The 26,159-nt window shown below is 48.1% G+C and overlaps 2 protein-coding genes across 3 annotated transcripts in view; both read right to left on the bottom strand.

Annotated features, from left to right (window-relative positions):
- Window positions 1-1,227, bottom strand: part of TFCP2 (transcription factor CP2) — a 38,563-nt gene extending 37,336 nt beyond the window's left edge. The window contains exon 1 of the mRNA XM_083484898.1: window positions 266-1,227. Coding sequence (XP_083341024.1) covers window positions 266-387 — 122 coding nt within the window. The 5' untranslated portion in view covers window positions 388-1,227. The remainder of the gene's footprint in view (window positions 1-265) is intronic.
- A 4,064-nt stretch (window positions 1,228-5,291) lies between these two features.
- POU6F1 (POU class 6 homeobox 1) overlaps window positions 5,292-26,159 on the bottom strand; it is a 43,756-nt gene continuing 22,888 nt past the window's right edge. For both annotated transcript variants that reach the window (XM_083484614.1, XM_083484615.1), the window contains exons 2-11: window positions 22,654-22,753; window positions 22,336-22,540; window positions 20,290-20,411; window positions 16,369-16,594; window positions 13,724-13,947; window positions 12,233-12,361; window positions 11,405-11,632; window positions 9,836-9,974; window positions 9,056-9,230; window positions 5,292-6,228 (exon numbers count right to left, since the gene is read on the bottom strand). In XM_083484614.1, coding sequence (XP_083340740.1) covers window positions 5,883-6,228; window positions 9,056-9,230; window positions 9,836-9,974; window positions 11,405-11,632; window positions 12,233-12,361; window positions 13,724-13,947; window positions 16,369-16,594; window positions 20,290-20,411; window positions 22,336-22,540; window positions 22,654-22,707 — 1,848 coding nt within the window. In that variant the 5' untranslated portion in view covers window positions 22,708-22,753 and the 3' untranslated portion in view covers window positions 5,292-5,882. The remainder of the gene's footprint in view (window positions 6,229-9,055; window positions 9,231-9,835; window positions 9,975-11,404; window positions 11,633-12,232; window positions 12,362-13,723; window positions 13,948-16,368; window positions 16,595-20,289; window positions 20,412-22,335; window positions 22,541-22,653; window positions 22,754-26,159) is intronic.

Genomic DNA, 26,159 nt, shown 5'->3' with positions numbered 1-26,159 from the left:
ATACAGTATTTTCATAATACACCCTCCTTTACAAGAGGACATCACGTGGTGCAAGCAGGAAGCAGCGGCTCATAGGATACTGGACCAAAAGTAACATGAGATGCCATTTGGTTCAATTACACTCCGGGCACCAGACACAGAGACGAAAAGTGACACATGCCAGTTCAGCCTTCCCAAATAAATATTTCAGAACTCAGCCCTTCGAGGAGCTCCATCAATCAGATGGGTATCCTTCCAAAAAGTCAGAGCAATTTCCCTTCCTTACCTCATGCTGTAGGCACCAGCGCCCAGCTCCTGGCCAATTCCTGAGAGGCTGGCATCAAAGTCCTGAACCAGGCCGGACTCGATAACTTCGTCCGCGAGGGGCAGCTTCAGAGCCCAAGCCATCTTTGCACAGCACCTCGGGGGGGGGGGCTGACTAGCCTCGGGCAGGGAGAGAAAGTGGGGGGGGGGGGTCGCTCCTCCAGGAAGACTCACATGCACGCCAGGATGGCCCCGGGCAGCTTTCCAGGCACCATTACCTATCCCAGAGAGCCTCCCCTTCAGACGAACACCGGCCACGTGGAGGGGAACCCCAACGGCCAAACGCCCATCCTCTTGAGGGGTGGGGGGCAGCCCTGCTTAGCCCCCCTCCCACACGTCTTTGCAAAACAACCCCCAAGCCTGCACCCCTTTGGGCTGCTAGGGACCCCCCCCCCAGCTACGTTTCCTCACGTGGGAATGGTAGAGGCAGGCAGGCAGGTTTCAGGGAGCGCGAGTGAGGGGGAAGTCTTGGGCCCCCCAAACTCGACCCCCCTCAGCGACCCCAACTGTGGGCAGCTACTCCGTGTCGCCTCACAACGACCCCCTTCCAGAAGAGGGTCTCTCTCCCCACAGCCGCCGCCGCCACCACCACCACGTGGACCCAAACACGCCCTCCGGCTCCCGAGGACGCGGGAGAAGCCCAAGCGGCTCCCTCAGCCGGCGCTTTCCCGTGAGGCAGGCGCCCCCTCAGCCCCACACGGCGGAGCCCGGCCGCCCTCGCTCGTCGCCGCCGGTGGCTCCCTCCCCGCCTAGCCCGCGCGCGCGAGGAAGCTGCCCAGCCGAGCCGCGCTCGCTCCCGCCGCCGCCGCCGCCAGCCCCGAGGCCTCCTCCAACATGGAGGCGGCAGGAGGGAGATAAAGAGACAGACAGAGAGAGAGAAAGGCAGACAACTCCGCTACACACGCAGAAGCCCGGCCGGGCAAGCGCCCCGCCCCGCAGCCAACCACGGCCCTCCTTCCCTGCCCACTCCTCCACTCAGCCAATCGCAGGGCGGGAGCGAGGAGGCCTCTTTCGACCCATAGGCCGTTCGCAGAAAGGGGAGGGGCCTCGAAGGTGGTTATTTGGGTGCCCGGCGCAGAAGCGTGGGTGAGAGGAGCGGGGCTTAGTCCGCGCTTGCGTGCGTTGGGAGTGAGAGAGGGGCCTAGGTGCGCGCGTGCGCGCTAGGTTCCCGCTCCCCCTCGTGGCACCCTTTAAATGCTGGGGCGGGCGAGGTGCAGCGCGGTTGTGCTGACCCGAGTCCGGGGTGCGCAGGGCCTGAACCTGCTTGCGCACCTACTCGGAAGACAGCCCCATGGTGTTCATTGCGGGGTTTATTTTTTTTTTTTAAATTAGAATAACAGAATTGTAAAGTTGGAAGGGATCCCGGAAGTCATCTGGGCCAACCCCCTGCAGTGCAGGAATCATAACACATGGTCTCCCATCCAACTTGAAACCATATCGGACCCTGCTTAGCTTTGCAAATGCACTAGCAGTTTTATTGCTGCACCACTAATTATTTGCCAAGGTACACCTAAATCCACAACCTTGACCCCACTTAGCTGGGAATGTGCATCTTCCAAATTCAGTTTAGTTATTATCAGTTCCGGGCATATATATGTAAGTAAACCATATTTAATAAAAATAAAAAAATTCCTTCCAGTAGCACCTTAAAGACCAACTAAGTTAGTTCTTGGTATGAGCTTTCGTGTGCATGCACACTTCTTCAGATACAGATGCATGCACACGAAAGCTCATACCAAGAACTAACTTAGTTGGTCTTTAAGGTGCTACTGGAAGGAATTTTTTTATTTTGACTATGGCAGACCAACACGGCTACCTATCTGTAACTGGAACCATATTTAATAAAGACACCACAGTCTCCGCTGTGCCTCCTCTGCAAACGGAAACATGAACCCTGGGTGAGTGCCTGGAACCCCTGGAATCTCACACTGCTTGCAGATTGGGGTGGCATGCAAAACAAAAGTATCTTCCCACACCTGACTAAGGGATCAAAGAAGGCATTGGTCTGGCGAGAGGATCGCTTTATTTCAGGCCTGTTCCTCCACAGGCCTCCTCCTACTATGTCCTAGATTACTCTCAACTATATGAACCTTCCTTCTGTAGGCCTCCTCTCCTAGGATGCCTGGCTTCTGTGCTATTGGTCTCAGCAGGTTTAAGTCCAGGACTCCTATGTTTTCCTGTGGAGTAAGGGGGCTGAGTAGACTTGGCTGTTCCCTTTGGCCCCACACTAATGGAGTTCAGAGGAACAGCCTCAAGAGAGCCTCTGCCAGGGAAGTAAGAGAAAAGCCTTTTATTGGCACACAGGAACATTCCCCCCCCCCCATAGAGGGCTAGCTAATTTAGTCTGTTTCTCTGCTCCCTTGAAAGTATTTTACTGATTGGGCACCTCATTGAATAAGTGTAGATCTTGTCAGCTTGTTATCTATTATTGCCTGATGCTGCCACCTACTGATTGTAGCTGCCTTGTCTCCACTTCCCACAGGGAAGAAAAGGCAGCGGCGGCAGGGGGAGAACTAGTTTGTTATCGAGAACAAATGCATTAAATACTGAGATTCAGAGAAAGCTTCCAAAAACACAGCTTCAAGAGTGTGCTATGGATGTAGCAGTTGTGTTCTTCAGCTCTTCTTCAGTTACAAGGACACAATGTGCTCTGAAGACAGGCTCTCGCATCCTACCAACCTCAACTCATGTTGTTGTTGTTTAGTCATTTAGTGGTGTCCGACTCTCCGTGACCCCATGGACCAGAGCACGCCAGGCACTCCTGTCTTCCACTGCCTCCCGCAGTTTGGCCAAACTCATGCTGGTAGCTTCGAGAACACTGTCCAACCATCTCGTCCTCCGTCGTCCCCTTCTCCTTGTGCCCTCCATCTTTCCCAACATCAGGGTCTTTTCCAGGGAGTCTTCTCTTCTCATGAGGTGGCCAAAGTATTGGAGCCTCAGCTTCAGGATCTGTCCTTCCAGTGAGCACTCAGGACTGATTTCCTTAAGAATGGATAGGTCTGATCTTCTTGCAGTCCATGGGACTGTGAATAGCTGTGCTTTACATGGGTCGAGGTTTTTTCCCCTTCATGGATCACTGCCATGTTGTGGCGAAGGGGCTTGAATAACTCAGAGAAGCTATGAGCTATGCTGTGCAGGGCCACCCAAGATGGACAGGTCATAGCGGAGAGTTTTGACGAAACGTGATCCACCTGGAGCAGGAACCAGCAAGCCACTCCAGTATCCCTGCCAAGAAAACTCCATGGACAAAGACAACAGGCATATAAAACCTTGACTCATGTAAAGCACAGCTATTCTCCACAAGCAACTCCTGCGTGTACAGGACTGAATACAGTCCTGGCAATGGAAAAGCAGAACATACAGCATAAGATCAGTCCAAAATGTCAGCATTCAAGTCTCTGGGAAGCTTACAAGCATGGAATATTTGTGACAGCTCTTCATGCCTGCAGCTCCAGGTGTTCAGAGGCAGGGCTAGTTCTTGGGAAAGGTGCACACCGTGGGCTCCCTTCCTGAATGAATTCACCTTCTCTAGCTCCAATCCATTCATCTTCCCAGTTTGCCCATTCTACAGGTTTCGGGTTCAGTTCCAGGAGACACAACTGAATAATGCCTTGCTTCCGTTTGAGATGGGATGAAGAACGACAGAGGCATGCTTGAAAGCATATTCTCTAACCCAGCGTCTGTGTCAATGAGCGCTGGGTCCAGGGTCAAATCTTGATTGATGACATGCCTGCATATATCAATTCCCTGCCAACCATGCGCAGCTGCCACATGCAGACTGAATGCTACACACGTTGGCAAATGGTCAAAACACAAATGTCGGCACTGGCAGCGCCGCAGGATGCAACCTGCTGGCTTTGAGCAGGGCCTCATCCTGGGAGATGGCCCTCAGTGGTCTCCTTTGCTGATTCAGGCTCTCATCTAAGAGAGGCAGAGAAACCCGTGCAGCCAGCCCACAAGCCCCTTCTTATACTGTGCAATTGAAGAAGCCACCCTTTACTTTTAAAAGCAGAAGGTGAGCAAAGGAGGACGATCTTGAAAACTCCTGGTTCAGGGGGAGGTGGGAAGAAAAAAAGGGATTCGTGATCCAACATGTGAAGATTAACTTTGCTTCAAAGTTTTGATTACAGTGGTACCTCGGGTTACATACGCTTCAGGTTACATACGGTTCAGGTTACACACCCCACTAACCCAGAAATAGTGCTTCAGGTTAAGAACTTTGCTTCAGGATAAGAACAGAAAGCGTGCTCCTGCGGCACAGCTGCAGCAGCAGGCCCCATTAGCTAAAGTGGTGCTTCAGGTTAAGAACAGTTTCAGGTTAAGAACGGACCTCCGGAACGAATTAAGTACTTAACCCGAGGTACCACTGTATTATCATTTGTGTATGAGCCACATTCCAAATCAAGGATTCAGCCTTACTCCAACAGCCATGATCACTTCTGTGTGGAAGATGGCATTTGACACCATACTTTGCAGTGCACTGTGTACGCCAAACAAGCCGTCATGCACATCCCTTGGTTTTTATGCGTCCTCTCTGCTGCCGGGCTTGCGGTGCTAGAGGAAGACAAGGCAGCCTCAGCCAGTCCCTTTGCCCAGATCCCACTTGACAAGGATTTAGAACCAAGATCATCTGCCCAGGAAGTTAGACAGCCTAGAAGTGTCCCAGTTTGGGAAGTCATGCTCTACAAAGGTCAGCCTTTCCTCGCCTAGAGTCTCCTTGAAATTCCAAAAGGCACCTGTGTTTGATGCTACTGGCATTTGTCACCACCCCAGTGCTGAAGTGTGGTTCCCACAGAACACAAGGGCAGGAGAAGGGTACCTGACCCCTGCCTCCCTCTCCCTTCCCAGCATGACTTTGGAGGAGCTGATATGAACCCGTTCAGCAAATCCCGTCTGCAATTGCCAAAACTGTCACTTTTTAAAACAACGTTAGCAACAACAGCAGCAGACCCAGGCGACTTAAAGTGGACTAATAATAATAATAATAATTTTCTTCAGTGAATAAAAAGTCTTTTCGTTTAATAGTGCTCTGTATAATAATAATAATATTCACAAGAAAAAGGAGATATAAATTATGCCACTATTCTGCGCAGATGTTGTTAAACTGGGCCTGTTACCAGATATGAAGAGATAAAAGTGTCCATGAATATAGGTTGAAGTGAAATAGGGTTTCACACATTCTCCTTGAAATGAAACAGGAATTTCTGGCGGGTGCTATTCTGCTGCCATCCCTAACGCTAGCTTTTTTAAAAAAACAAAAAACACAGGAAGTCCTTCAGAAAACCAAAACCCTGATCATGTTTTGTCTGACACAGAAAGAAGCTAAATGCGTATGTATTCCTAAAACCCTTCACAGCTCCAGTACAACACTCAGGAAGGAAGGGACACGGCTGACATTTACACGATTTGGGTCATGTGAGGGGTGGGGAAAGGACACATTGAAACCAGAGGAAACCCCCGTATCTCACTCCTTCCGCTCCAGTCTTTACTGTCAAAAGGGTCAGCAGGTGCAGGGAAATATTCACCACAAGGTGCTCACAGCAGCAACGCACAGGGTACGCAAGAGCCTTGACACCAGATCAAGGGATCTGGAAGACGTTGAGTTTGCTGGTGTTTTTGAGAGTCTGTCGCCGGTTGCAGAACCAGACCCGGACCACCTCCCGGTCGTAGTTGAGCTCCTTGGCGATCTCCGTGATCTCCTGGCCCGTGGGCAGGGCGTTCTTCTCAAAGTAGGCGTTGAGGGCCTCGATGGCCTGCGGCGTGAAAGACGTGCGGCGCTTGCGCTTCTTGGACGGCTCGCCGCCCACAAACTCCATCAGGTTCTGCTGGCCCTCCTGGTTCCGAAGCTCGGCCTCGCTCAGCCACTTCTCCAGCACGGGCTTCAGCTTCTGGGCGCTCTTGGGAGTGATGTCCAACTTTTCGAACCTGGAAAGCCAGCAAAGGACCATTGAGGAGCACTGAGAGTTCCTACGGAAACCTGAACTAAAGGTTAACAAGATGCTAAAGGTCCCATCTTGAGTCCCTCTGGTGTCTCAATAGTAGGGCTGGGAATGTGCCCTGCCTGAAACCTTGCAGAGCTGCTGCCAGTAAAGGTAAAGGGACCCCTGACCATTAGGTCCAGTCGTGACCGACTCTGGGGTTGCGGCGCTCATCTCGCTTTATTGGCTAAGGGAGCTGGCGTTCAGCTTCCAGGTCATGTGGCCAGCATGACTAAGCCGCTTCTGGCGAACCAGAGCAGCACACGGAAACACTGGTTACCTTCCCGCTGGAGTGGTACCTATTTATCTACTTGCACTTTGACGTGCTTTTGAACTGCTAGGTTGGCAGGAGCAGGGACCGGTCAACGGCAGCTCACCCCGTGGCGGGGATTCGAACCGCCGACCTTCTGATCGGCAAGTCCTAGGCTCTGTGGTTTAACCCACAGTGCTACCCGCGTCCCTGCCAGTCCGTGTAGACAGTACTGAGTTTGGTGGGCCAAATGGACTGACTCAGTAGAAGGCAGCTTCCTATGCAACTGGCTAGGCTCTTCCCCTCCATTATGGGGCACCAACCCTTTATCCCAGAGCAGAACTCAAAATGGGAATATTTTGTTAAAGTGGGGGGGGGGGATGTTATGGCCATCTGATGGTCTGACAAGTTTGCCAGTACCATTTGGGGACTTCCCATCAAGATGGTGCCAAGTTGGGTGTGCTCAGCTGAGTTCCACAGGCTATTTTTTAGTGGTTTGACTGGGATTGCTTGTTGGTTTCTTGGTTTCTCTTTTATTAGGGGTTAGGCTCTTTTATGTGCCCCCTCAACCCCCAGGGGCCAGCATCATAAATCAGTTTTAAGGGAGCCTTGCAGCAACCACCACCCCCGGCATCCTTGGCAGTTATCTACAGGCTTTTAAAACTCATTTTAAAGACTTTAAAACATTTCTTAACCTATTAAATCTTTATAAATTTTAACCTTTCAACTCCCCAAATCCTTTAAAATATTCTTAAATACTTTTCAGGTTTATACATTTCATTAGTTTTACAATCAATTTAACTTTTCAAATTTAGACTTCCTTCCCCCTCTTTCTGCGGTACCTTAATTTTTAAAATATCTTCTGCATATGCAAATTAATTTAATTTGCTCATTTAATTGTCTACATTAAATATATACTCTTATGAAACTGCAGGTTACTACAATAATCCTGCTAATGTTTTTATCTGTTTGCAATTTATCTGTAAATATTCAGTAAACTAGTATAAATAAAGTATAAACGAAAACTCTTTCTCTATATATATATTTTCTTAAATACTTTCAAATACAGTGGTACCTTTGTTCTCAAACGCCTTGGTACTTAAACAACTTGGAACCCAAACACTGCAAATCCGGAAGTAAGTGGGTGAAGTTTTTCCGGAAGCTGAGTGCTCCGTTTTGAGTGCCACACTTCCATTTTGAGTGTTACGCTGAGGTCTGTCTGTTTTTGCTATTTATTTTGCATTTTTGTTTTTGCGGCTTTTTTGTTTTGTTTTTGTGACTGTGTGGAACCTACAGTAGTTCAGCTACTGATTGACTGATTGATTGTGTGACTGTAGTACATTGTTTACTGCTTTCATTTTATGGATCAATAGTTTCGTTAGATAGTAAAATACATGTTAAATTGCTGTTTTAGGGGTTGTTTTTAAAAGCCTGGAACGGATTAATCCATTTTGCATTAGTTTCTATGGGAAAGCGCGCCTTGGTTTTGGAACGCTTTGGTTTTGGAAAGGACTTCCGGAACGGATTAAGTTTGAGAACCAAGGTACTACTGTACTTTTAAGGCTGGGGGGAGCCAATGAGGCTGGAGACAGAGGATGATTCAGCATTCTCAGTGTTCGTGGAGTGAATGCAAGGCACATGGCCATCCGATAACTGGCCATTACAGTGGTACCCCGCAAGACGAACGCCTCGGAAGACGAAAAACTCGCTAGACGAAGGAGTTTTTCGTTTTCTTAGCCGCTTCGCAAGACGCATTTCCCTATGGACTTGCTTCGCAAAACGGAGCTTGCCCCGCAAGCTCCGGGGATAGCGGGGAAGCGTAGCGCGCCTTCCCCTCTGTCCCCGGACCCCATTTGAACCAAGGGGCGGCAACGGGGAGAAGCGATCTTCTCCCCTCCGCCCCTTGCTTCAAAAGAGGGGACAGAGGGGAAGGTGCGCGTGCCTTCCCCTCTCTCCCCGGACCCTTTTTGAACCAAGGGGCGGCAACGGGGAGAAGCGATTCTCCCCGCTGCCCCTTCCCTTGCTTTAAAACAGGTTCGGGGACAGAGGGGAAGGCACGCGCGCCTTCCCCTCTGTCCCTGGAGATTGCGGGGCAGGCAATGGGGAGAAGCAATCTTCTCCCCGCCGCCCCTTGCTTTAAACAGGTCCAGGGACAGAGGGGAAGGCGCACGGCGCTTCCCCTCTGTCCCCGGACGGTCTCCATAGGAACGCATTGATTGATTTTCAATGCATTCCTATGGGAAACCGTGCTTCGCAAGACGAAAAACTCGCAAGAAGAAAAAACTTGCGGAACGAATTAATTTCGTCTTGCGAGGCACCACTGTATTTGATGGGTTGCAAGCAGATTACCTTGAGATCCCACTGTTATATTTTAAGGGTGGATTCAAAGGGGCTGGGAAATAGGCAGGTACACCATTTATTTCAAATGCCCAATACTGGATCCCATGACTGTGTGGCAACCACACAGACTCAGTGGAGATGTCATGGATGAAGGAGCCCTGGGGAACAGCAACATCCATCTCACCTGCATATGGCCGACTGGCTGTACGCAGGTCCTTCGGTAGCAGTCAACGCCTGCCCCACCTGCGTCTGCGTTAGACCCAGAGATAGGCGTCGGATCTTGAAGTTCTTGGCAAACTCTCTAATCTCCTCCAGGTTGATCCCGTCTTCGTCGCTTCCGCTGTTTGGAGGCTGAGGCTCTAAGAAGTAAAAAATAAAAAATGGACCAGTGAGGAGGTGCAATTTATGCCCATGTCATGGTACATGGGGAAATCCTAACCCTATGCAGTTGCAGCTCCTGCAGCCAAGCACACAGCAAATGCTGTCCACTGCAGTTGGTGGAAGAGTGGAACACACGCTTGGACACCTTACACCACAAAGCAGGAACCCAGAAGAGCCTGAGAAGGGTGCTGCTGCTGCTATTGCTGTGTTGCAGCACCTAAAGGCTAATGCTTACAAGCTAGGCAGCTTCAGGCTAGGCAGCCTCTTCTTCAGGCTAAGAGAGTTGTGCAGGTGTCTTAATTTTTATTACATTCCTATCCCACCTTTCTTGCATCATGGAACCCAAGGCAACATCCCTGTGGTCCCCAGGTGGACACTGACCAGACCCAGACTGGCCTAGCTTCAGCCCCGTGGGTTGCAATGCCTTCTCGCCACACAAATCGGGCACTTCCTAATTTCCAGAGGAAACTGCGGCTTGCGCACCCACCGCAGCTGGCCGTAAGGCTTGGACCGAGAACCCCTTCCCATTACCAGCCACCCCTCCACCTGCCTCCAAAGCCAAAGGGGTCGCAGAGATGCTTACTGGAAACCAGCTGGCTGACAGTCGGAGTCTCTGAGCAGGTGATGGGGACAGGAGCAGAAGCTAGCTTGGATGCAGGGGGTGGGCTTGCAATGACTATGGTTGGCTGTGGCAGAGTTGGGGCGGGTTGAATTGGCTGGACCTGGCAAGGCAGCAAAAGAGAGTGACGTTAAGAAAGTGGTGTTGTTGCTTTTTATCAGAGACTGGGGTTTTTCATGAGCTGTGGGGCATGGCTTGATGAACAAGCCTACCGTATTTTTTGCTCTATAAGACTCACTTTTTCCCTTCTAAAAAGTAAGGGAAAATGTGTGTGCATCTTATGGAGCGATTGCAGGCTGTGCAGCTATCACAGAAGCCAGAACAGCAAGAGGGATTGCTGCTTTCACTGCACAGCGATCCCTCTTGCTGTTCTGGCTTCTGAGATTCAGAATATTTTTTTTCTTGTTTTCCTCCTTCAAAAACTAGGTGCGTCTTATAGAGCGAAAAATATGGTAATTAGCAAGGACTGTGTGCAGTCCTGGTGACTCAAGGAAGATCAAAAACACAATCGGAATCATGCAAACTAATATGCCTGTCATTTGCTAATTTTGCCCAATGCATACTGCTTGAGCAAAAGCTATATTCCTCCACCTGGAAGCCCTGTCCCCTCTGATACAAATTAGAATGAAAGCAGATGTGATATAAACATATGTCACAGCAAGTCTCTGACCTGCAGGATGAACCCTGCATCTTCTCACTACTGAAACGGCAGTCAGGCAAATCGAAACATCAACTCAGCCAATAGTTTTGTCCCTTCCCTCAGGCTTCCAGAGGGATAACCATCTTTCTTTTACTGTTCTGTCCTAGCGGTGTGGTTTTTTATTATTATTAAAAAAGAAACATTATTTAAAAACAGAAAATCTGTTCAAGGGACCTTGGGGTGGCGGTGGATATGTGCTTTTTAGTGACATCACAGGCAGCAGCCAATCAGTGCCATGCACATCTGCCTTCAGCTGCAAAACTAGCAGAGTCTGTTTTTCCAGAGCTTGGTCTTGCAAAGAAAAGGCACACTCAGTTCGAATGCAGTGAGGGTGTTGCTAAAGTGACCCACTGGTTCTAAAAAAAGACGTCTGTCTTGACCCTCACTCAGGATGAGGATATGTGAACCTGCCTCATGCTCACACATTGCGTCAATGAATAACTGCAACACCCAGTGATGGCTAACACCATTGACTGGCCTGTACATATGAGTCATCACAGATTGACACAAACATTTATTCGTAGTGCCCTGATATTTGTACTGCCTCAGATGACACTTTACAATGGAGTCGTTTCATACATTTCAACCGCCAAGCCCACAAGGATACAGGTCACCAGAATCTCAAGCGTCATTATTTAATTATCCACACCATAACCCAGCCTCCTGAAAGGCTTTTTAACTCCTGTAAGTGGTTTTTAGGATCCAGTCCGATGCGTTCATTTCCTCCCCCCTTTATATGGGTGCCCCATGCATGCCCGCTTGCTATCCTTCTGCTGCAGAGTCTGCCAGTGGTTTCCCCTAAGAATCAGCTGTCCTTGCTAGCTGAAGCTCACCTCACTCTTTGCTGGAGTTTCTGGCGTGCTGGGTTTTCTAACAGCTGCCGCTGTCGCTGTCTGGATGGTGCTGCTAGCCAAGGTGGCAATGACCTGGCCTTGGGCATTCAAAAGCAGCTGCGGCGTCACTGCCTGCAGCTGTAGGTTCTGTGCCGGCAATGTAGTAGGGGCGGCGTTGGCTGTGGCAATTCCAGCTGGGTTCACCACCCACGGAAGAGTCCCAATGACCTGGAAGAGAGGAGAAGGAAAGATGCGTCAGGGATGCAGTGCAAAGGTTCTCAAATCTCTCCCTCTCGCCTTTGCAGGGTTGGAGGACAGCAGGACAAAAGTGACAGTGCTATGAGAAACAAAAAGGGGGGGGGGGGAAGAGTTTGCAGAATAGGGAGACTTTCAACCTCTCAAGGGCTGAGTCAAACTTGTGCATATTTACACATCATATTTTCCCCCTTATTTTGATGCTTTAAATGTGTGTTCACAGCCGAAAATAGTTCAGCGTGGTTTAAAACAGAGAACAAAAATGTAAAGGTAAATGACTCCTGACAGTTAAGTCCAGTCGTGGATGACTCTGGCGTTGTGGTGCTCATCTCGCTTTACTGGCCGAGGGAGCTGACGTTTGTCTGCAGACAGTTTTTCTGGGTCATGTGGCCAGCATGACTTAGCCACTTCTGGCGAAACCAGAGCAGTGCACGGAAACGCCATTTAACTTCCCGCCAGAGAGGTACCTATTTATATACTTGCACTTAACACCCATTCCTGTGCCGCTTAGTAGTGCAAGAGGTGCAGGTCTGCTGTGACTTTGATTGGGTTCTGGAGTCAAATGGCACTTACTTGTCCCTGAGCATTGGTCAGGATCTGTCCAGTTATCCCTTGCACACTAGGAATGGTGTTTGCAATTACTGGTGTAGCAGCCAGGGAGCTGAGGAGCTGAGTCTGGGCTCCCAGAGAAGCCGCACTGATCTGCAGGAGAAAACGGAAGCCAAGGATTGAATTACTCTGCATTCTCATTAACAGTGAGACTTATCTCTCTGCCTCAGCTGCCTCCCCTCCTTTTTCAGTATTGTGCATGTGATGTCCCAGTCTAAGCAATCCATTATTATGAAGCCCTTATCAAGAATACTGCGCATTCATGAAGAGGTCTGTTTGTATTGCAATCAGCCCCTGGCTTGCTGGCTGACCAGAGTAGCTGCCCTATCCATTATTACCACACTGAAAGCACAAAACGACTTTAAAGTGTTGCTACCTGAAAGTCGCTACACCACTATTTCCAATGTGCTTTGTTCAAGGGCAAAGATGTTTTCTGGGTGCTGAAGCAGCTAGTCATGCATTAAGTCACCCACTCTGAATTAAGACCAAAGACAGGTTGTGATGGGCAGTTTATGTCAGAGATGCTGACAGGCATCTAGCTGGCCACTGTGGGTCAGTCTTTCTTATCAACATGGATTCATGGGTTGATTCCAAGGATGGCTTTGCGCTAGTGCAGGGGTCGGCAAGGTTTATCTTGCCTGGGCCGGATCGGTCCCGCGGAGATCCCTCCGTGGGTCAGATTGCTTGTGTGTGCACCCACGACTTTCAGCATCTGCACGTGCACAGATGCGATTTCCGGCATCTGCGTCGACACAATTTCCAGTGCTGCGGAAGCAAGTTCCTGCCCTGGTTTAGCACAGTGCGTGAGTGGGCGGCTTGGTTCGGTGGCGGCTCGTGGGCCGGTCAAAGGACCTTCGCGGACCACTTCTGGCCCATGGGCCTTAGGTTGCTGACCCCTGCACTAGTGGAAAGTGCCTGTCCCAGCACAGTAGTGCAACCAGTTTTCACCAACTCCCACCCTCCTCCACTGAAGCCCTCTGCTCTATATCTCACACTGCTCCAGTGGCTCCCCCAAGCCCCAGAAGCAACTGTGGATGCTGCAGCAACTTGCACAAGAGTGTTTTCTGCTAACACAAAGTCTTTATTGATTGATTGATTGATTGATTGATTGATTGTATACCACCCTATACCCGTAGATCTCAGGGTGGTTCACAACATAGAATCACAATATAAAAAACCATTGGATACAACCCCATGGTATTTGTTCAGTATTTAAAGGAACCCCCCCAAAGTTGCTGCTCATGTTTACAATGGAAGCATATAATGAAAGAACGTCCTCTCTGTAAACATCAGAAGACAGGTAGCCTTAGCACCAAACTACATTTGACCTCTCCCCACTCCTTGCAGACCTCAGAGGAGATCGGAAGGATCTGTGGGACCATTGACAACTTGTCCCTCCTGCCCCCATCCCCAATCTTCTGAGCTAGCTCTTCAGCGATGCTTCCAGCTCCTTACTATTCCAGGGTTAAAGGCAAATCCTGCTGGCTGAACTGTGATCTGGGTTGGCGTTTCCAAGGGCTTGGCGACAGGTGGTGTGGATGCTGCAGCCGGCTGCGGCAAAATGGCTGGCTGAGCCTGAGGCTGGAACACAGTCTGTGTTTGGGCTGGTGGCCGCGGCTGGACTGTTTGCTGGGCTGGCTGCAAAGGGGCTTGTATTGCCGTGTTCAGCACTGCGGCAGCTGTGGGAGCAAGACAAGAACACTCAATATCGCCGCTATGCTTTGCCATTCTTTCTTCTGCCCTGTAAATTAAAACGGTCACATTGCTAGTTGCTTCAATCTGTGAAGTTACACCTCTACATCTAAGGCCTCGATCCTATACACACTTACCTGGGAGTAAGTCCCATTGAACACAGTGGGGCTTACTTTTGAGTACGCACGTATAGGATTGTGCTGTAAAGCAGGAAAGCGGTAAAGCTAAAGGAAAGAGCAGGTGTTTTATATCCAGACTGTTGCTGCTGCAGCTGCACGGGATTGAGATAAAAGATGAGATAGCATCTTTTATCATATCCAAATTCAGAATATGAAAGTTTGTGTGTTACACAGAACTCTGTATCACTGCATCTTCCTTGCTCTCCCCTACTGCATGATAAAGCCAGGGCTTTCTGGAAGCCTCACAGTTGCTGTAGCAGCTGTCACAATTGATAGCTTCTACAGCCACCAGGAGGCTTCAGATCACAGGCTCCTGAACGGGCCACCGATGACAAGATGTGCCTGCAGAAGTAATACTGTCATGGCCATATTTTCTTCATTAAGCGTCCCTGCCTTCGTACCCTCTTCTCATTAATTGTTATTCTCATACATACAACTTGGGACCAGGGTATCTAAGAGACCACCTTGGCCATTTATCTGTGCAGGCAGTTGCATTCATCAGATGGGGCACTGCTGACAGCACCATGTGCCCGGAGGTACACCTAGCCTGTACTAGAAACCAGGCTTTTAGTGTTGCAGCTTCAGCTCCCTGGAATCAATTACCAGCCAAGATGAGACAGGGACCCAGCATCGTGATGTTTAGGTGCTCACTGGAGAGGTTTTTGTTTAAGAAGGTTTTCAGAATAAATTGCATTATTGATCTTATAATTGTCTAAAACAGTTGTATTGTTTTTAGTACCCGTGTTTGTGTGTTTTATCCAGTTTTTACCTTGCACGCCATTTTGATGGCTTTTTAAAAATAATAATTTTTATTAGTTTTCAATTACAAGAAACCAAAATAAGCCTTATTTTATCCGTACCAAATCACAATACCAAATCAAATATCAATTAATCAACTTTCCAAATGTATAATTTTGGTGGCCCCCCATGTGCTAGAATTACAGGTTTGATCATTTCTTTTCATTCTGCCCATTTTGATGGCTTTAAGCTATGAAGCCGTCTGTAAATTGGTTAAATAAAAAGATAAAACCACTGACTGGAACAACAGCCTCTCTTAAGGGGGGGGGTTGGGAGACAAGAATGGAATCGGCTGCTCTGAAACTGACTAGACACACTGCACTGTAATCTACTGAACATGCTCAGGGACTGCTACTGAATTTGCTGCGTACCTGGCTTTGATGGAGGCCCTCAGCTCCCAGGGGATCCCTCATTCATTTCAGAAGAGGTAACAGATATGAAAATGTTATCTAGTTTGCTCAACTAAAACTAGCAGATGAACTCATCAACGGGATGCTCCAGAGTGTGGATCAGAGCAATGGTCACTAATACACAGTAAAAAAAGCACTAGCCCATAGACTACAACTCCCATCAGCCCCTACCAGTATAGCTAATGGGAAAGGATGATGGGAGATGTAGTCAAACGACATCTGGAAGGGCGTGACTTTGGTTGCAACCCTGCTGCAAAACACGCTTCACACCCTTCCTTCTAAGATAATGGAAATGGAAATATTGCCAATGGCTCTTTTTAAACTACCCCCCCTTCCACATTGTGTTCTTTTAAACTAACCCCCTGCTCCTCCACCTTCTGTTTACTCCTAAAGCAATAATAATAATAATAATAATAATAATAATAATAATAATAATTTATTATTTATACCCCGCCCATCTGGCTGGGCCTCCCCAGCCACTCTGGGCGGCTTCCATAGAACCCAAAAATACAGTAAAATATCACACGTTAAAAACTTCCCTGAACAGGGCTGCCTTAAGATGTCTTTTGAATGTCAGGTAGTTGTTTATCGCTTTGACATCTGGTGGGAGGGCGTTCCACAGGGCGGGCGCCACTACTGAGAAGGCCCTCTGCCTGGTTCCCTGTAGCTTTGCTTCTCGCAATGAGGGAACCACCAGAAGGCCCTCGGCGCTGGACCTCAGCGTCCGGGCAGAATGATGGGGGTGGAGACGCTCCTTCAGGTATACTGGGCCGAGGCCGTTTAGGGCTTTAAAGGTCAGCACCAACACTTTGAATTGTGCTCGGAAACGTACTGGGAGCCAATGTAGGTCTTTCAAGACCGGTGTTATATGGTCTCGGCGGCCACCCCCAGTCACCAGTCTAGCTTCCCTAAAGAACGCAAAGTATTTCTGGGCCTCCGCAGAGCAAGGGGGCTTCTGGTCCTGCACGAGCCCTGAATGGTCACTGTCACAAGGAGAGACCCTCTAAGAAGCTGTTGTTACCTTGCAAATTGGCTATAGGTGATTTGAAAATTCCCCCAGTAGTAGAGGCAGCCGTCAGTCCTGGGAGGGCAGCAACCGTTGCTGCAGGAAATGTCCACACAGCCAGCCCCTGCTGACTTGCCACTTGACCTGCAATACTGATGGGGATAAGAAGAGGTTGAGTAACTGCCCCTGCTGGAACCATAACGCCTGTCACAACTGTTGCTAAGTTTTCCTGAGTCAAGACCTGCAAAAGTAAACAAGATTTAAAAAAGAAAAGGGAAAAAAGAAATCAACGCCACTGCAGACAGCATCAGCGCAGCAGCAGCCACGTTAGCAAGCCCACAGGAGGCCCAGCCCAGCCAGGAGACGCCTGCCTGAGTTGTGCTGTGTGCGGCTTTCTGCCCCGTGCCAGCAGCTGGGCAGACCCAGCTCTGTGGCACTCAGTGGGGGCTGGTTGCAAAGTCAACGTTCAAGCGAGATGGGGACATTTTCACAGCCCTGACAAATTGCTCTAGGCTGCATCTTTTATCAGCTCCCCTGCCCTCCTCCCACCCACCCAAAGCACAAGGCCTTGTAGCAATCACAGTAAAGCGCAGCCATTTTAAGGATGCGTTGGCGCCCATTATTTCTCCCGGGATATGTCCTGGGGAAAGTTGGCGCGGTTGTACCACATCCTCGGCGGAGTCACTGAATGCTGCTCCTCCTGTAGGTGTGACAGTTCTTTCTTAAGAGAACACTCCCCGCAACGTTCCACAAGGAAATATTCACTGCAAGCAATATTGGATTTGCTCCCCATGAAGCTCTGTAGCAGATCTCGGGATCTACTATCTACAGATCTACTTAGCTGCAGACTGAGGCACTGTTAGCGAGTGGTTCCCTAGACCAGCTGGCTGGAAAATTGCCTGCTCTTGATAAAGGTATACCTTGGGGGTACTTCGGGAGCCATGGCTGTTGCTTGAGGCTCAGGTGGCCTCAGTGGGGTGGAGTGCCGTTTATCAACTTCGGCCGATGGCCCATCTGTGCTTTTATTTGGACTGGCGTAGCCTAACTACTGTCGTCTATGCTCTGGTAACCTCTAGGTTAGATTACTGCAGTATGTTTTATGTGGGTCTGCCTTTGAAGAAAGTTCGGGAACTTCAGCGGGTGCAGAATTCAGCGGCCAGGTTGCTCACAGGGGCAAAATAGTTTAAGCATATAATGCAAATCCTGGCCTGACTGCAATGGCTGCCAGTTAGTTTGCAGGCCCAATTCAGTATGCTGGTTTTGACCTATAAAGCCTTGAGGGGTTCAGGATCACAACACCTCAAGGAACATCCCTCTGCATACAAGCCGCCCCAGGCCCAGTGATCATAATCTGAAGCCCTTCTTTGTGTGCATCCTCCGCAAGAGGTCCGGAGGGCAGATATACAAGAACGGGCCTTTTCTGTGGTGGAATGCTCTCTCCAAGGAGGATTGCCTAGCAACTTTGCTAGATATCTTTGGGTTCCAGGCAAAGACATTCCTCTTCTCCCAGGCCTTTGGCGAATTAAACAATCTACGGCCTTTTGAACGGGGTGGGTGGGGTTTACTGTTTGTTACTGTGGTGTGTATTTTTGTGATTTTATATTGTAAACTGCCCTGTGATCCTCGGATGAATGGCAATATAAAAATTTAATAAAGATAAATAATTAAATCTAATCGCTTTAAGTACTCCGGCTTGCTGCTTTAAAGTAAAGGTAAAGGGACCCCTGACCATTAGGTCCAGTTGTGACCGACTCTGGGGTTGCGGCGCTCATCTCGCTTTATTGGCCGAGGGAGCCGGCGTACAGCTTCCGGGTCATGTGGCCAGCATGACTAAGCTGCTTCTGGCGAACCAGAGCAGCGCATGGAAATGCTGTTTACCTTCCCGCCAGAGTGGTACCTATTTATCTACTTGTACTTTGATGTGCTTTCAAACTGCTAGGTTGGCAGGAGCAGGGACCGAGCAACAGGAGCTCACCCCGTCGCGGGGATTCAAACCACCAACCTTCTTATCAGCAAGCCCTAGGCTCTGTGGTTTAACCCACAGCGCCACCCGCTGCAAACAGCACTGCAGAGGGTTCAGAAGAGAAGAAGAGCAAGGAAGGAGAGCTCCTCTGTACTCATCTTAGAAAAGAGCTGGGTGGTGTGAGCACGCCTGAATACAAAGCCTCCTGTCTAGAAAAGCATCTCAGTCTCAGGTACCTCTGCCTCAGTCTTTTGCCTCTCTGTGGACATTGCAGCATCCACAAAATGCGCAGCGGCTGGGAACACTTGCTGTAAGTGGCTAATGCCCAGAGCAGGGAAGAAGATGATTGAGCATTGAATCTCTCCTGCTGACATCAGCACTAAAGGCCTTTCCACACAATCAAATGAAGCACGATTCAATTGCATTTTATGAAGTAGGTGATAGCTCCCCAAGTCCCAATGCAAATAAGTATGATATCTCATTCCAATATAGTAGATGGAAGGACTGCATTGCCTTGTCTTGCTGCATGTGTGTGCGATGGAGGACAAAAACACAGGAAAAGATTAAAAAACGCAGAAGAGCAGTTTTATCCTTTTATAAATGGCCCAAGGTATTTTGAATTTTTAAATCCTTTTTCAAGGATATTTTTCTTTTCCTTCAAGAGGCCGTAATAAGTGGGAAAAAGGAAATCTACTTTCACCAGGAAAAGAATGTTTAAAACTTTAAATGCTTATGACTATTGAGGATGAAACTAGTATTATAGTATTTTATTTTTAAAAAACAAATAAATTCTGGTTTGCTACAAACTCTTGTTTGCAAACTGTGAGGTGCATAAGAACCCAAGACCCACAGGGACCTGTTTGAAATATAACAACAACAACAAAATAGATAATTTAAAACCAACAATTTAAATTTCAAAAAATGGCCCAGGGAAAAGTGGCTTGTAGGCTTGAGGGCATGTTTTGCATTGAATAATGAAGGAGCGGGCAACTACCAGGAGGAATTAGATTTTTCTAAAATAAATAGACATTTACAAAATGATGTGAGCCAGAGCGGTGGTTCTGGTGCTGGAGGGAATTGCGTCACTAATAATAGCACAGAATGCCTAACAGCTGACTCTTGCACAACCCCATTCCCCCACCCCGCCCCCTGGTAATACTGCAGATTAAATGCTGGGAAAATGTGATATGCCCACAACAAAAAATGCAACCTTGCAGGGGGACTGTGTGCATCAAATTCGGTAACAAATGCTCATTGATTCAGCAAAAAAAAGCTGATTGTGTGGAAAGGCCCTCAGCATATGCCTTTAGTTTTCTCCGGCTTGGAGATGGTTAGCCCCCTTTGATTATGGTGGGGGGCTGGGGGCGAGAACAATTTATTCACAAAAATTGTTGCTCCATATAAGCTTGCAGTGAACAAAATGCCTATGTGCTTTGGAACCCAGGTTTTCCAAGACAAGGAGGAGATTCCCCTTAACAGCGATAAGTTCTTTACTGTGTAAGACCCTGAACAGACCCACGGCCCAGAGCTGCATTGCATATGCCCCACAGCGCTTCGCACAAACTAAGAAACAGATCCCTGCCAGTAAACACTGGAAGAGTGCATTTGATTTCTACAAAGTCTGGCCAGATGGAACACTTTGAAAACAGGAACCCATTTGAGAGCATCAAAGCCCCATAGAACAGAATGTGGCATTCTTGGTCCCAGAACACCTGGGCCCCAGAGTGCTCAATGCACACCAAATGCCAACTTCACAGACAGTTTTGGAAGTCTGCTCTACAATCCCCCAAGCCAAGGGATTTCTGGCAACTCTGCTCCTACGTAAGTAGGATGTGTCCACACCTGGCTCTTCCAAGGCACAGGTGGAAACTCCCACACTGTTGCAGAAATTGAAATGCACCATTTCCTCTGTTCAGTGGCCAATAGGCTTCTTCCTCCCGCGTGCCCGACAAAAGAACTGTAAGGTAAGTTACCTGCGGTGCAGCTTGCAGTGTGACGGGCGTTAGAGTTTGTGTTTGCTGGCTTGTCACTTGGCTGAAGGGGACGATTCCCGGGATAGGTGCAGGGGTTATTTCAGGTAATGCCTTTACTTCACCTGGAGACAAGAGGAAACAGTTCGGTTTGTTTACCCGTTCGGGTGATACCCACAAAATGCTGGGCCAAGCGGAGATGGAGGTAGCACATGTGAGCATGGCATGAAACCGCCCTTTACAGAAGGAAGAGCCATTCAGGGAAGGAACTTGGAAATAGGATAATGGCAGGCAGAGAAGGGGGGGGCGTAGCCCACGTGCCTCCAACTCCAACTGTCCTTTAAAGTGCATGTGGCCAAAACGTAAACGTGGGCATCACCAAAGTGTAAAAATGGGTGTTGCCATTTTTTTTTTTTTAAAAAGGACTCAATCTGGAAGTGGGAAAACTATAGCATGGGACCTGCAGGTCTCGTCAGTTAAAAGAGAAAAAAAACACATTAATTTTTTTCTAAAATAGACCAATTTGGGAGGGGGAGGGCTTGAGCAGAAGCCACAAAGATCTTTTGGCATCACAGTGGGGTATCAATGGGGCAGTCAATTTAAAAAGTAAACTATAAGTTGATTAATAATGTTTGGAGGACCGTAGATTTTCGGGGGCATTTTTCGGATCCTATTTAAAATGTTCGGTACTACTTCTTCTTCTTTAATTTGGGGGCACCTGCTTCACACGCAAAGGACAAATGATTACAGAATTTGCAAAGTGGCTCATTTTTCTTAATGATAGCTATTTGAGTCAAACCTGTGCTAACCGTATAGTGATTGTGGTACCCATCAGAAGAACCATGCTAACACTGCCAACATACCAGGTGAGGGGCCCCATTTAACTAGCAAGCCCAGTTGCAGGGAACAGTGTGTGGATAGGTCCACCCATTTAAATCAGGCCCCCAACAAAGGAACAGCAGGGACCTTAGGCCTCTTAGGTGAAGAACCTGGGTAGAATTGTTCTAGCAAGAAACTCAGGGGGAAACAAATTACCTTCCACTTTTGCCTAGATAACCTGCAGGGGTCCTACTGTTCTCCAGTCTGTACAACTCACTGCCTAGAGAAAGCACTTGGTCTTCCATGTCTTCCAGACTATCCCTATTACCCAGATGCCTTCTGCATTTGCCGACTTGTCTGTTCCTGGCTTTGGCATCTTGCCCAGCCCACACACTTTGCAACCGCTTGCTTCTATCCATCTCTGCTGCCTGCACCCTCCACTCCCACATGGTGGGTCAAGGCCTAGAGCTGGACCAACTGGCAGCTGGCAGTGTGCAAGCTCATTGGCAAGTGATTTCAGCTGGAGAAACTACTCATCCTTTGGCCTAAGCTCTGGAAACTGGGAGTTAATAGCTGGGTTTCCACCCCTCTCAAGTGCTCCTTGCTGGCACAATGTCCCTCATGTTTTCACGTGCTCCGTGTTTCCTCACCAGCTAGGGAAGCATTGCTTATTATGATTACTTACATTTGATAGTCATTTTACATTAAAAAGTCTCCAAGTGACTTGATAGAATGCAAACTGGCAGGATGAAAAAGCAGATCATTTAAAACAGAGTACAATAAAAAATTCCTAAAATGCTCACCCAGCAACATAATAAGGACAAGTCCTACCCCACCTCACTAAAAGATGAAGTAGATACTAACTTAAGTACCCAAGGCCTTGACAAATTAAAAAATGTGTTATTCTGCCTCATAAAAACTGACAATGATGGTGCCAGATGTGTTTCCCTGGGGAAAACATTCCATAGATGGGGAGCCACCACCAAGAAGATCGATTCACTTGGGCCCTCGACTGAGGCACACAGAGAAGGGCCTCTGATGAAGATTGTAGGGTCCTTAACTTTTTAGAAAGTTGGACCTTTTCCTAATGCAGAATATACCACAAAAAGAAGACTAAGAGGCCTGTAGGTTGCCCCCTTGTTGGCCCATTTAACCTACAATTTATTTTACGGCACGGCCTCTTGGGCAGCAGGGCGGACGGAAAGAATGAACGAACAAAGTGCCTCTTACCACCTGGCTCTCCCGATGCCTTTATTGGGTTTTGCTCTACCCCTTCCCTTCCCATTTCACTGGGCTCTGGAGGGCAGCTCACAGGAGCCTCTTCTCTGGTTGCTGATGCAATTTTCAGAGTTTTTCCTTCGTTCTCCACAGGTATTGGAGCATCCACGCCCACCTCCAGCACCCGAATGGTCTCATGACCCGACATCACAATCACCTGAAAAGAAACAAAGGATAACCTTGTCTAAGGCTCCACGGGGCCAGCGGCAGCTCCTCTCCCCCGCCATTCAGGCACCCCTTTGACAAAAGGGGTCCGTGAGAGGCACATACCTGCTCATTAACTGTCAACGAGGCTTCATGTGGGGGCACGGTGTCGGTGTCCATGATTGGATGCTGAAAGAGATGGTGGCAGCCTTTGGCGGGTCACATACTGCAAAAGGAAGACACAAAGGTTATGGGAGCGTTCATTGGTCCAAGCCTGGGAGCCACACAGCATGCCACCTTTTAATGACTCAGGCCATTGATTCACCTGACGGGCAGCATCTCTCTGGGGTCAGAGGCCTCTCCCAGCCCTACTGGGATTGAACCTGGGACGTTGTGAATGCCAAACAGATGAGCTACAGCCCTTTGCACTGAGCTAGAGCCCTTTGCACAGCAGTTGATCTTCTTTAGCACAGGAACACGGGTGGCGCTGTGGGTTAAACCACAGCGCCTAGGACTTGCCGGTCAGAAGGTCAGCAGTTCGAATCCCCGTGACGGGGTGAGCTCCCGTTGCTCAGGCCCTGCTCCTGCCAACCTAGCAGTTCAAAAGCACGTCAAAGTGCAGTAGATAAATAGGTACCACTCCGGCCGGAAGGTAAACGGCGTTTCCGTGCGCTGCTCTGGTTTGCCAGAAGCAGCTTAGTCATGCTGGCCACATGACCCGGAAGCTGTACGCCGGCTCCCTTGGCCAATAAAGCGAGATGAGCACCGCAACCCCAGAGTCGGTCACGACTGGACCTAATGGTTAGGGGTCCCTTTACCTTTACCTTTTTATCTACTTTAGCCTATTTTCTTCAAGGCACTATAGAAGCCTTCCTTAATCCACCCAAATCTCACTTTCACCAATTCTTCCTTTGACTCTACCCGACCCCAACCCAACCCTGCTATTTCTAGTTGAGTCCCTGGAGGGCAGCTCAAGGGGTTTTTGCTCTCATGGGCATCTTTGCAGGACCTGGGAGCAAAAACCCCTTGAGCTGCCCACTAACATGTTCCCAAGCTGTGATTGTCGAACAGAGTACGGGTTTCGTCATGAAAGGGAAGGTGATCCCGTGACAACGGCTCATTACCCCATAGGGGCCAAAGCAGGCAAAACAGATCATGTGAACTGATCTAAAGAGGAAGAAGAAGAAGAAGAATCAGGGTTGTCAGACCTTTAACATCTGGGGGTCCAGAAAGTCACAATTCTTTCTGCTATCATCCACATTTCGTCTTAAATTTCCTATTTTGGATTATTTTTCCTTGCCATGCTCAATTACTGGGTGTGTGTGTGTGTGTGTGTGTGTGTGTGGCGGTGGTAGCCTCACTTGTTGACAGGACAAAACAGTGTTCCACTCTTACACGTTTTTCATTACTTCGTTGGGTCACGTACTGTCCCCCCACTGCCTTGCGGAAAGGTAATTGCCTTTATAAGAGTCTCATGCATTTTTTATAAGGAGTGTCTCTGTGACGCACTTGGCTTTCCTGGGTGACATTCAAATCTACTTGATGCATGCAGGAAGGAGCTCCTTATTTATGCAGACACATGCAGGAGCCCACAAATTACAGCCACTGAACTGGCCAGAAATTGTGTGCACCTGAAAAAACCTAAAGACCCTTCTGCCATAGCCATCCCCAAGGACTCTGGTGAGGGCAACGAGTGGGAGGAGAGAGGTCGTGGCTCAGAGTCCTCCCGCTCAGAGCCAGATCTTTCCGTTCAGATTCTCCTTCTGGAAGACTCACAGGCCCTCTCCTTCTTGGCTCCGGGGTAGGAGGCCGGCCAATGGAATGACAGGGAGGCCCCCTTCAATGACAGACGGAGGGAGGGAGACTCAGCAGTCGGGAAGAGGAAATTCAGGTGTGGCCTCTGAAGCATTGCCATGTCACTCGTTCCAAGTCTCTGATACACAAAATATGAGTATGCTCGGCTGACAAAGCCCGACAGGGCGAAACAAGGTATTATTCCGGGAATCCTTGTCACGGTTAAGTTTTTTTGTCTGACACCGGCATACAACAACTATATTTTGCAAAGGCACATGTTAAGATCTTTCGTATCCTTCGCCTGATACCTGCATACTTTGCAAACGCAGATGTGGAACATTACATTACAAAGAACATTACAAAGAAAAGTTCATCTTTTGCAAGTAGTGCTCCTTAAAGTTGTTACGTTTGACTCTTATATTCGCTAAGACATATGTGGAACACAAAAAGCTTTTATTTGGACATTATGTTTAAAAAAACTGAATCTTTTGTACATATGTAGAACACAAAAGCTTCTATTTGGACATTATGTTTAAAAAACCTGAATCTTTTGTACATATGTAGAACATAAAAACTTCTATATGGACATTATGTTTAAAAAAACTGATTCTTTTGTACATATGTAGAACACAAAAGCTTCTATTTGGACATTACATATAGAAGAACTGATCTATTTCTATTTCCTGTTCTAAATGTTCGTCCTTAATTGCTTCTACTCAATTAGATAATGTGAAAAGAGTTATGTTTATATGATGTATAAAGAATTTATATAGTTAAACACAGCCAGTTACGTTGTGGGTATATTTGTTAGTTCAATTAACGCAACTATCGGTTTGACAGTGTTGTGTAACCTGTATTATTATTATTATTATTACAGTCACAGACTGCAACTCCTGATCCTGGAATCACGAACTGCCTTTAGCGGACTATGAAGCTTGAATTGGTTTGCCTTTCCACTGGTACCCGGGGCCATCTTGATTAATTTCTGCTCTTCTCTTGTTCCTGAGTTTATACTGTCAGAATAAAGAATAGCTTCTTAACTCCCAAGGAAACACACCTCTTGCTGTTGTTCTTGAGTGGGAGCCACAACAATTATTTTATTATTCTTTATTTAACAAAATGTATATGCCGCTTGGTTGCAAGCAGAATCTCTGCCTGGTTTTACTTAGGGGTTCCCATGGGCAGAGCTAGCAGTCACTAAGGTCTGAGTTTTTCCTGTCTTCCAAACCGGAATGGGTTTGAGAGCCTTTTCTCCAAGTTTTCCCAAAGTCATTTGTTATCATTCTCCACATGGCTACTCTGTTCTCTGCTCACATTGTCCACTCCTCCTCTGGCATCTCAAGGTCAGGTAGCCTTTGTCAACTATGATGCTCTCAGTATACAATTTCCTGTTATGCACATAGCTAAAATTCTTTCTTCCTAAACCTCATTCTCACACAAAGCAAATGAGGAGATAAATGAAACATTATCTGGGCTGTTACATTTCAGACCGTGGGGCACAAACTACATAATGATGCATCTTAAATGAGATGCCAGGGACAAGGTTCCTCTAATCTAGTTGTTTCCCAGGCATGCTTGCTTTTCTGTGTACAAGAACTGCAGCTGTAGTTGGAAGTAGTCTAATGCAGAAACTCATCTCCCACCTCATCTGCTAATTGCAGGAACCACAATCCAAACATGCAACTAAAGATACATCTATAAAACTTCAGTGCCCCTCAAGGTTCAGCCTTCAACCACTTGAGGCGAGCTGTTAACAATGTGCTCTCTACGTGTGTTTGTTTGCATAAAGTGTATATCTAACCAAGCTGGGATGCGAAAGCAGGAAAATGTGCTTTAAT

This window comes from Podarcis liolepis (assembly GCF_965112155.1).
Source record: "Podarcis liolepis genome assembly, chromosome: 2".
In the NCBI taxonomy this organism is placed as follows: Eukaryota; Metazoa; Chordata; class Lepidosauria; order Squamata; family Lacertidae; genus Podarcis; species Podarcis liolepis.
This window is presented reverse-complemented; position numbering and strand designations above follow the sequence as displayed.